The sequence below is a fragment of the Crotalus tigris genome, unplaced genomic scaffold (assembly GCF_016545835.1).
Source record: "Crotalus tigris isolate CLP2741 ecotype Arizona unplaced genomic scaffold, ASM1654583v1 scf7180000018081.1164505, whole genome shotgun sequence".
NCBI lineage: Eukaryota > Metazoa > Chordata > Lepidosauria > Squamata > Viperidae > Crotalus > Crotalus tigris.
In genome coordinates, this window is record NW_024096813.1 from 259896 (window position 1) to 272211 (window position 12316).

Below are 12316 nucleotides of genomic sequence, written 5' to 3' on the forward strand. Positions count from 1 at the left end.
TTAAATCTTATGTCACCTCCATAACTCTACTTTAGTGAACTGTGTCCTTAAGTAAACACTGTGATGCATCCAGATTAGAGCAGTAAATAGGAGAATTGATGAAAGCATTGTTGCAGTCTAACCAACAAAAATGCTTTTATTAAAGTATATCTACTATTGAATATTGTTCTACTTATTCAGATTCATTTATTTAGAAGGCACTTTCCCACAAATACTTGTCAATATATAGGAATTAATCTGTTGAATTCTATCAAAAGGACATGTATATATTTTAAAAGGTTGAAACATGATAAGCTTGATTCAAAGGTTTCCTTTTTTAATGAAAACTAAAGTCATCTTTGAGTTGGGTTCTTCTTCTACTCTGTTAACATTGAAAATTATAGCCTCAGTTTAGTCTACCATCCTCCTTTGATAACAGGAGAAAAGAATAATTGGTTCCAGACAATTAAAGAATCTGTTATTATACTTGTTTACCCTAATCTCATACAATCAAACTAAATATTTTAGGTTTTACTACATTGCTGAAGAATCCTCATGTGGATTTGAGGGAATCCCCCTGTTTAACTAAATAGTGGTCAACCTTTGTTGAACTAAACATTGGAAGAAATGTAAAATTAAACAGAAAGAGAAAGCTGATTGCCCACAAGCATTATATTTTTGTAAATCTTGAATACAAATTTAGAACAATCATCTAGATGACAGTAAGAAGGTCAGCATTCATCTTAAATAACCTTGTATGTAGGTTGTTAAGAAAATTCAAAATTTACTTTAACTTGAAATCTTCCAAAGTTGAGCCCAACTTACTGAACAAAAAGACTAAACTATCTTTAACCCTGTGTCAACATATGATGCTACTGGGAATGGTAAGTGAATTAACTTTCGAAGGAAAATTAATTGCTTATGACTTACAGTTGTAAAAGCAAACAACGTAATTCTGGATTAGGGCATTATATAATTTTTGTTTAAAATAGAGCTTAATTTAATTTAATATAATTCATGGTATGAAATGAAAAGCAGAATAAAAATGATATTTTAGAGAATGACTGATAAAAAGTGCCTATTTTTGTTGTTGTAAGCATCAACAATGATAATTACTGTATAATAAAAAAATGTTTCTATATCAAGAGGGTTGTTGTTGAGAAGGGAACCCACCTGCAGGTTATATTTGATATATAAAATCATGAAATAAAGATATCTTAATGCATAACCAAAACAAAAAGAAAATGTATGCTTTATAAAAACACTTGGTAGATGTGTTGTGTTAGGTACTATCTTAGTGATATTTAACACAAATGGGGGTAGTAAAATTAATATGGCTGTGAAAATATTGATAATGATTCTGAAAGTGTTTTTGACCTTGATTCTGAAAGTGTTTTTGACCTTGATATTTACTGAAATAGCGAGTATTTTTTTTGTTTCTGCATTAACTGGAAAAAAAATATAAAGGCCCTTTAATTGATCTATTAAAGTTACTGTGATTCTTAAAAAAGCCAAAGTTCTTTCAGGCTCAATTTATTTATGTGTAATTATATATTTTGTTTTTACTTTTATTTTTTATCACAGTGAAGATCAGATACCATCAAACCAGGGCTCTATACTACTTCATGAAAAGATATTCTGATTAGCAATTCGGCTAATTGTAGGGGGGGTGATAGTTGATTAAAAAATATTCCAATATTCAGCAATCACTCCTTATCAAATTTAGGTGGAGTGGAATGTCATAAGGATCACCTCTGGGAATCAGGTCTTCAACATCTGTATCAATGACTTCAGTGAAGAAGCTGAAAGAATGTTTATCAAGTTTATAAGGAGCAAAATTGGATGTGATAGCTAATAATTAAGAAAAGAGGAATAAAGAGGTTTGTTTTTATAACTTTTATTGAGAATGTTTATTTGAATAAAAGAAAAAGAAATGTGTAAAATAAGGGGAAAATATTACAAGGGAAAAATGTCATGCAAAACCTAACTGCCTATCACTGGCTTGGCACTAGCACTTCCATTTTGTATTGGGTGTTGGAGAATCTCTGTTTCTCAGGAATGAAAAATTCAAGGCTTCTCAGTGTGATCTCATGTCACTTCAATCAGCCCATTCATAGTCATGAAATGCATAAAGAAGTAGAGACAATTAAAATTGAATCTTCCAAAGTCAGTTAAAGGGAAGTGGCATCTCTTTAAATTTTAATAGCTTTCTGAGCTCTTTCCATTTATATTTGTTCTCTCTGATTGATCCATTATGTGCCATCAAGTTGCGACCACATAGATACATTTTCTCCATAGTGATCTATCCCCAAACTGATCTTTCAGGTCTTCCATCTCCACTATAATTGAGTCCTTGTTGCTGGTCATCCTTTTCTCTTTCCTCTTACTTTTGCCAACATCTTATCCAGAGAGCTGGGTCTTCATATAATATGCCCAAAGTAGGATAGTTGAGCCTGGTCATTTGTGCCTTGAGTGAGAATACTTGGTAGATTCATTCAATGATCCATTGGTGTTTTTGGTTGCCCTGGGGTTCTTGGTACTATCTATCTATCTATCTATCTATCTATCTATCTATCTATCTATCTATCTATCTATCTATCTATCTATCTATCATCTATCTATCCATACACAAAAACATTTCAAAAGCATTTCTATAAAATTTCCAGTTTTATTTTACAATAGTTATGTCAAGACTGCTAACATCGGATGTTCTTGCTTGCCATATATGAAGAAGCAAACCTGTTTTATTTAGCCTGTATAGCATTTCTAGAGTTAAGGCAGATAGTAGTAGTCTAGGGGATGGGAAAGTATGCAAGTTAACCATAACAATGTCTGAGCACAGTATGGCCAAGGTCAGCTCAGCTGCAATGGGAGGGGCACCTCACACTTCACATTAATTGGAGAATGTGATTGATGACTGTAAAATGGAGTTATGCTTTGTTATGGATGTTTGGGGGAGGGAGGATTCAGTTTCTGGTTTAACTTTGTTAGTGCCGAAGCAATGCAGAATAATAAAAGATTCTTTTAGAGGAATAAGCCTCAAAATTCTTTGAAAATCTGCTTTCTTTCGGAACCATTGACAAGTTACTGTTGTAGAAAACAAAATGTCTAAAACTAAAGAGTGAAAGAAGTAAGGGTATAAATATCTTGCACATTAAACTACCAAGAGAAGACAAAAAGGCAAAAGATCAAGAGGAAAAGGTATAGCATAACCTCCCCCTTGTGTTTACGTTAAGCATTCCCATTAAACATCATAAAATTCTTATTGATCAGGATTTTGAAGCAATACATGGAACCAAGAAGGTTAACTGTTTCCTTTTAAGAAGCCTATGTTTTGAAGCACTATTCACAGATTTTATCTGACACAATTTGCTGTAGTTACATCTGGAATGAACTATGTTTCCCTTCTAATGTTCAAAAAAGTAGGAATTTTATATCTCGTATATTTAAAAGATGCTAATTTCCCAAATGTGTCAAGGAGAAAAGGAACGTATTGCTAAAAAAATGTATACTTTGTTTATGCATGGCCTGACAATAAAATCTACTGCAGTAACTTTAAAATAGTGGATATTCTTACTCATGTTACATAGATAGTATAAAAAGCACCATAATGCTTCTCCTTTACATTTTAATTGAGTAGTTTTATTGTAATAAATAAACTCTGTGCCACACACATCACTGGCCTTTTTTTTAGATCACCATGAATGGCAGAATATCCACTCTCCTATTCCATGAATCTCCTACGTTGGATCAAGTGAAATTTATGTAATTCTCATCAACACTGGAAATAAAAAGTTTGGAACCAAATGACAACTATCAACTAGAACTAGAATTTTTGCTTTTATCCCAGATTTATACAAGTCTTCCTTCTTCATTTGCCCTTAAATGTTTCTGTTGAAAACAAATAATGAACTATATTTAGGGGAAGAAAGATCACAATCACTTAATCCTTTTCTTTTTAGATTTGTTCTGTGCCCAAGGATAATCACTCCTTTGACACACAAGTTCAACAATTTGTCTCCGAAAGTGTCATTGCGCTGAATGCTCTGTTGGTTCACAATTCCTTTGCATCACTGAGCACGCATCTTACATATCTTCTAGAGTTATGCTTTATTTAAAAACTTTTGACAAGCAAGCAATTTGGGTTACCTAAAGCTATCATTTATTCCGTTTTGTCACCAGAGGATTAAAGGTAAACCAGAAGGCACACTTGTCATCATGCCTACATCATAAAATTTATTTCATTTAAACACATTATTCTCTCAAAAAGACCCTATATAACCTTTATAACACAGGAAAAATGCTCTGACGAGATTCACATCAACATTATAGCAACCATTAGCAGTAGCAAGATTCTTCCTATCATTTTTTGATTCATATGTTCCTGGTAAGGTTTTGAATCTCCTTATACAAAATCAGTACCTGCTACCTAACATAGGTGGTAGATGCTGATGATGAACAGAGGTCAAGTATTCATCTTTCTGACCCATCAACTGCTCAGTTTCTACATTAAACTATTTATTAATTTATAGTCCATGTTTGACCATACAGAACTTCAGAGTAATGACAGGACAAGTCACTAGAATATAAATTGAGAGTAAACCCATCTTCCTCACAGCACTGATGATGTTACTTAGTTAAGGTAATGAAACATTTGCAAGAAAATAGCCAAACTCAGAGAGCACCGAGGACCCCTCATTTCAACCCTGAGCTACAAACATTCTCCTTTATCAATAAAATAACTTCTTTTAGAACTGTTTTTTTCTAATTAAATAAATTTGAGATGCCTTTCTTTGTAAGAATAACTTTTCTAGGTATCAGGTCCAGCAGCAACAACACTTGCTGGGATGAAGATCTATATCTTATAGCAATTCAGCCATGGCCCAGAAATCAGGTTATATTTCAATAATATCTGGGGAGTCATACATTCCTCTCCCATGGCTATCAGAAAGGTCACTCAATTCTTTAAGCTTAGAACTACTGAATATATCAAAAAATATGTCAAAACAATTTATTTGAGAACATATTAAGACTTCTTGTTAAACATAGTCATCTGGTCACAAACAAATTTTGATGGGAGTGGTCTAAAGAGGGTGATGGGTAAACAGCTTTGAATCCATATCTATTTTATTTTACTTTATCTTTGAACTTGCTATTCTCATTTTATATTCTTTTAATTTACTTTTTATAAACAGTAACGCCTGGGAGGTCATCTACTGTATCTGTTCTAGTTACAACTCCATAAAATATAAAGCAGAACTCAAGAACGGGAAAAAGGAAGAAGAGACTCCACAACACAGATTCTACCCAAGCAGTAGAAAATGGATGAATATGTAATAAATAGATAATTTCAATAAGTAATTTTCACTCTACATATTCTCCAGACAGACATAACTCACGGAACTCTAATAACACTTCAGAATGGGATCTACAGATAGAAATTGAAATGAAACAGCTTATAGAACTTTCTTCTTCCTTGATGGAGAATTCTCTCCCCTCCACAGACTGCTGCTGTTTGTTCAGCAGCTGCATTGCTTATGCAAGATGGGGATGATATGAACTTAAAAAGGGAAAATGTAACAGTTTATAACTATTGATGGCAATGCCTAGTCACATGCAAATTGTCATCATGATCTTCGAATCTTTGACTTCAGTCAAAAATAAGACTACTAGAAGAGTTATTTCTAAACTATACTCATAATCACCCAAATTAAACAATAGAAGCTGTAAAGACACCTGCTGTTCACGCCAACAAGCAGCTAACAGGGAATTTAGAGCTGACCCCACTCCTGAATCTACTAGGACAGAAGGAAATATCCAGGAATGTCATAAATCTCAAGTCAAAAAAAGGCAAAAATGAAATAAGTGTCATTATTACTTACAGACAGATCAGATCACTCAGCAGATTTCCAATAATACAGTGAATGGAGGGTGATAAGATTTCAAAAAGGTAGTTATTCTAGCCTTGACTGACCCAGCCGCTCTTTGATAGATCTATTACACACCAATGGCTGCCATATAAAAGAGACTGCATGTGAATTCTGCTAACATTTAAGCAATTTAAAATCCACAGCATGCTTTTTAAAATGAAGCCCTTCTTGAGCACCTTTTCAATATTCCCAGTACATGTTTTTTATTCAGAAAAAGCCAGCCCATTTTTGGATCAGTTTTCCCAAAAGGATATTATCACTTTAAATCTAACAATTTGTATCCCGATAACATCAGGGATGTTTCACCAGCAATGACCTTGATAAAGAAGAGCTCTAAGTAACAGATTGAATTATCTACAGCTAGAGAGTCTGCCGAGGACTCACTGGAAGAAAAGTTGATTGACTCATCGGTACACTGCCAGATTCAGAGCAAACAGACATCATGTAGAGATTGGATAAATTAACAGAAACATTGGTGAGAATATAGCAAAATCATTAATTAATTTCATTATATCAGGACTGTGGTAATAAACTCAATCAACAAACTGCTAATGCTACCACAACTGCAAAAAGTCCGGGCACACTGACCACCAATGGAGAACTTTTAATGTCTAACCCTGACAATCTGCAGCTTGACAAAATGCTACATTGATGGCAGAATCTACAGACCCTGAAAAATGCTAATTTCTTGCCTTCATCGGATCCAGACATGCTTCTTAATGCCAATACCTCCTGTAGTGTAGCTCCCCAATTGTATCCCACTGAAACTATTTTTTAAATTATTAAGAGGGTTAGATGGATATGCTGAAGATCAAATTGACAAAGGAGAAGAATTCTCATCTCAGCTATTAGCAACTACTTACAGAAAGAAGTCTGGTTTTGGGCCTCATGAGATCCCTGATTCTTCTGATATAGATACTATTTTCTCTGACATCTAAAATACACCCATTTTTCTGGCAACTGATCTTAACACCAAACAGTATGAACCAACTTATATTCCCACCATTCTTGAGGGTCTGCCTATTACAATGTCCACTACTGGAAACTCAGACTGACGTCCGAGTTCTAAAACCCTAACAATTATTTCATGGAATACTGCAGGCTGGAATGCTAAATCTAAAACCTCTGCTTTCATGAATTATGTTGCTGAATTTGACATACAAGAAACCTGGCTAGAAAACAGCTAATTTGTAACTGAGGGAAAGTCCCACTTGCAGCAGCTTTCGGATGGTGGCTTAAATATACAAATTTCAAGTAAACTACAATTAAACATTATATAGTTAAAACCAATAGGAGTGAAATATCTGTGCTGCTAAAATTTAATAATGCTCTATTACTTGTGGACCAAATTTGAAGCATACATTAGTAGACTTATGATTAATAACTCCTCTACTTATGTAAAAGTTTCTGGTGACTTAAATGCAAAGGGCAAACAATAAGATGCTTTTTACTCAGTCCCATCAACATTCTTCAGAATTAGTTGCATTTCCCCCCCCCCCCACAAGCCTAGCAATCTAAAAATTCAAAAGGGGATTAGAAGGGGCAGTGTACATGACAAAACTTTATGTCTATTGAATGGATCTATCAGTAGTGATTTGCCTGGTAAATTCTCCCCCTGGGTTGGCTCAAGGTCTTCCCTGAATGATTACACTTTAATTTCAATGGAATTTAATTACTCTTGTACAGAAATTTTCATCTGACAATCAACTTGATAGTGACCATCTTCCCTGTATTAGTTATAAAAACATTTAACAATGGCTTTCTAGAAGTAGAATCTACTCCAGTTTTGGAATGGACCTAGAGCTAGGGTTGGTCCATGCCAGATGGATTCAGCAACTCAATGAACAAATTTCTCAGCTGCTTCTGTTTAATGCAGCATTGCAATTCCATTCTGCTACAGTTAAAGAGAAGTCTAGGAATTCCTTTCTGCAGACATTCACCTGATTGATTCAGTTACTCTAGCCAGGGTTCTCCACCCAGATGTCGAGTAAAAGAGAAAAACATGGAGGCAAGGCTTATTCTCTCAGCTCTGGTGTGATGGAATATTACAAAGCAAGAAAAGAGAATTCACTAGGGCTTCCTGATAGAACTGAACAACATCTCACACCAGAAATCCCATTATGTTCTGGCGTCTGATAGCTTCCCATCCTATTAACAAATCCCTTTCACTTCCCCTCCTCTTACCTGCATCTATGTGGGAGGAACACTTTAGAGCAGTGCTTATCAACCTTGTCAGCATTAAGATGTGTGGAGTTCAATTCCCAGAATTCCACAGCCAGCACCCTGGCTGGGAAATTCTGGGAGTTAAAGCTCTGAATGGTCTGGCCAATTAACTGCTATGAGGAAGCACTTGAAATCAAGTGCTGTAGTAAAACTAAGTTCCCGGTCTTTTTAAAGAGAAGAATAAACATGAAGAATAAATGGCCAAAGTGCTAAACAAGTGAAATCTTTTTAATTATTTGGGAATGGTTTTCCATAGCTGAACCAAACAAAGTCACATCAAAATTACTGTTATACAAAAATGTTCAAAAAACAGCAGCTGCAATTCAATCTCTCCACTTCACCAGAATAATAGAGCATATCCCACCAGCACTGAAATTATATTCAGCTAAGGCTCAAGCACAACCAGGGAGACTTTTATTATTTACTGATAAACCCACTGCTAATTGAAATATTTTATCTGGCTTTTGCTTTATTTTTAATGTGTTTTTGTTTGCAATTCTGGTCAATGACGTAATAACTATATTCATTCAATCTTTGATGTAGATCCACTGACTATGTAACTCCCTTGCTCTGAAGGATCATCATGGATTTGTCATTTCTGAATAATACATGCAATGTCATATTCAAGAGCATATTCAAAAGAAAAAATGTGCAATTTTATTTTTTAAAAAACATTTTTCAGTTCAATATTCTATCAAATACATTGCATTTGCACATATTTTATTTATGCATTTATTTACTTAAAACATTTATATAGCTACCATCTTATAAACAATTCTTAGTGGCTTTATATTATATATACCTATGGCACATATAATTTTCAACATCCAATTTAAAAAATCACTGGATATCTATCTATCTATCTAATCTGCGTATGTGTGTGCGTGCACTATGCAACCATACAGTTAGCCAGATATCTATAGATATCTATACCTTTTAGATATAGAATTTAAAAACTTTCAATTTAATTAATGAATTAATTTGCCATTTAATTAATGCAAAGTACATTAAGTGCTTCTACAAATATTATATGAAAAAACTGCAAGAGAGGGCATAGGCCAATTGTCTGAACTGTAAATCCTACAGCATTTTCTAAAGAGACATTAAAAAATTCAAAATGACCATTGCACCTATGTAAAAGAAAGGAAGATTTGCAGATCAAGTTAGAAGCCTGATTTGATGTTTTTAATAGGCAATACATCTGGCTGCAACCCTAAGCCTCCGTCCACATATTTAACCCTAGAATTTTTTTTAAAATATACAACAATTTATAAATATTTATTACTATTCCATGAAACTTTTAAAACAGACATATACTGTATCTAGCTGACACTTAATTGCCAAGCACAATTCTATTACATTTCATATTGAACTAAAGACTAGTCCAAGAGTCTTTAGACTAAAATGCTTTACATTTGCCTTACCTGGTACATTCCAATTCCAATGTGTTTGGGCTCAATTTTCACTAGCTCAGCTAAGGGATCTTGTACACGTCTTGCAATGGAAACTGGGAGAAAAACAGGGCAAAAAATGGCATTATGTGAAATGTAAGGCTAATAAAGTACTTTTCACTAGGTTTATTTAGTGGAATGGATTTTCATTCTGTTTTTTAACTGCACAGAAAATAAAGCTGTAGTGTAAGTTAAAATTAAGCCTCAAATGAGAAAAAACATATTGTTATGAAGACAAGCAGCATATTTTCATTAATTTAACTTGAAAAAAATCTTGCCAGCCATGTACAGTGGAAAATAGAGTGATTATACTATAAGAATGCAAATAACACATTACGAGGACCACATGCCACAGTAATATTAATTAGTTTAGACAAATTATATAAACAATTGGAGTTTTTGTGTTTTCTCATTGCCTCTATTTCCATATATTTTCTCTCATTCCCTGTTTCCTCAACTCAGAACAGTTTATAAAATACCAGCTTAAATGCCACAAAGGCAGAGGCCAGACTTTTATGTAATTTTACATAAAAATAACATTGAAAAATCTATGCTATATGGCCATACAACATAATGGTAGATCATTAGAAATAAAAAACATGTTTAAGTCAGTACAAAGGGCTATTTGGAGTCAGGTACAGTTACTGATTAAATGAATGAATGAATGAATGAATGAATGAATGAATGAATTTAATGTATTCTACGAAACTAACTTTTTTCAAATTCAATATTAACTACAAATTTGACTTTCGGGTTGAATTATAGAAATAGTACAAACATGTCCAGGTTTCTTAATATTGGTGCATCAAATCTTTGATTCTGAAATATCTGAAGGGTACTACATTGAGAAAGGACAGTCCAGTTATTCATTTTAAGCAACACAAAGTATACAATAATTATCCTTTTGAAAGACTTCTATTTTTTAGCTTAAATTGTTTAGGTATGCTCTCATTTGCATTACAGCTAAATATAACACTAGGTCAGGGGTCCCCAACCCCCAGGCTATGGCCCACTACCAGGCCATGGCCTATTTAGAATCAGGCCACAAGAACAGCAGGTCAGCATGCACAAGCATGCAGCTCAGCTTGCGCAAGTTGAGCTGTGCATGTTTATGCAAGAATATAGCATAACACAGTTATTCCAGAAAGAATTAGGAACCCTTGAATAGTACTTTCTGACAAGGAAAATTCAGTGGCCAACTTGAATTACTGGGGCTAGCCAAGAGTCTGAGTACTACACAACAAAAATCATGTTCTATACTCACAGTACGGAGCATCTGTATCAAGGTTTCATAGCAAATAGAGCAATTAGATTCAACAATTCCAAAGAGACTCAGACTGAGTAGATTGTTCTCTATTTAACAACACTGAGAAATTTTGTCATATATGCATATACTGGTATCAAAGCTTGAATTTTGGATCTCTTCCCTTTTTGATTCTACTTGTTTATGTCTACTTGTTTCCTGGCCTTGAAGGTTTCTTCTATCAATCGCTTGTTTACAAAATACAAAATATTTCTGCCCAACCAGTCTCGCCCCTTACAATTTGCAACCATAACTAAAGGTTTCTAGTTCAATGTTAGCAATTTCCAGCAACCAAAAGGAAGAAGCAGGATTCTGAAAAAAAAAGATATTCCAACAATGTGATCTTCCAAGTTCTTAGTTATAAACTATAAAAAAGTAAAAAAAAATGACAAGACTGGCACACTAAGGCAGTTTGTTTATATTTGGTTGCCTATCATTCAAACCTAACTACCAAAAACACACAAATGATGTGCGAAGGAGGAAAGTAGAAAGAAGAGAGAGAGAAAATGAGTATGCTAGTTGTCTCACATTCCTGTTCTCATCAACCCGCTATGGGACTAATATATTTTGCACAGAGTCCCTTTGAGAGGAAAATGGGCAGTTTTAGAAGTTTGATAAATAAATAAGACATGGTCCTCCACAAATATCCTCATTCTATGCCTCAGAAATCTACAGTTAAATGGGCTGGTGGGAGAGATGGTGATCGAAAATAAAGAACCAGGGGAAAGTTATAACTTTCTGTCATTCTATTATTGTGTTGATAACATAAATTTACAATACCTGAAGAATACCTACTATTATTGATTGATTTGATAGAGTGGTTCATAAGTGCTTTATCAGATACAATATAGGATATTGTTGTTTATCTGAAATATTTAAAATTCCAGAACAGAAGCCACATATTCACATAAAATTAATCCATGTCATGACCTATCTCTTATTCCAAAGATCCACATATTCTTCTTTTGTAAAAGAAAAAGTTATACACTAAAATTTAAAGTTCATGGTTCGGTCACACACAAAACTTCACATCCTTTAATACAAGTTTTAACATACATGAACAATGGCAGCTTCCAACCTGACTTAGAAACAACTATGCTAGTGACATCTGATCTGTCAGCTTCCATAACAGAGAACTTGTGAATTCAAAGACTTTGCATATGCCTTTCTTGTCAAAATCACAAAAGCTTAACCAGTACAAGTACTACAGCCTACAAAAGAAATGCATTCTTATAATAAACTCTCTTATAATTACCAATTGGAACTCTGATGGTATAGATCAAGGACAACTTTTAAAAGATAATATTTTTTTACTAAAAAAGAATTAGAGGAAAAGAATGACGGTAAAGTTAACAATAAGAGAAGAGATGAATAACATTTAAAATGTAAGAAAAAGCAGAATTGCAAAATGAATTTATCTGAGCATACAA

At 33.9% G+C, this 12316-nt stretch overlaps 1 protein-coding gene across 3 annotated transcripts in view; it reads right to left on the reverse strand.

Moving 5' to 3' along the window:
• Positions 1-12316, reverse strand: part of SRBD1 (S1 RNA binding domain 1) — a 157989-nt gene that overhangs the window by 62867 nt on the left and 82806 nt on the right. For all 3 annotated transcript variants that reach the window (XM_039347469.1, XM_039347468.1, XM_039347466.1), the window contains exon 16: positions 9557-9639. In XM_039347469.1, coding sequence (XP_039203403.1) covers positions 9557-9639 — 83 coding nt within the window. The remainder of the gene's footprint in view (positions 1-9556; positions 9640-12316) is intronic.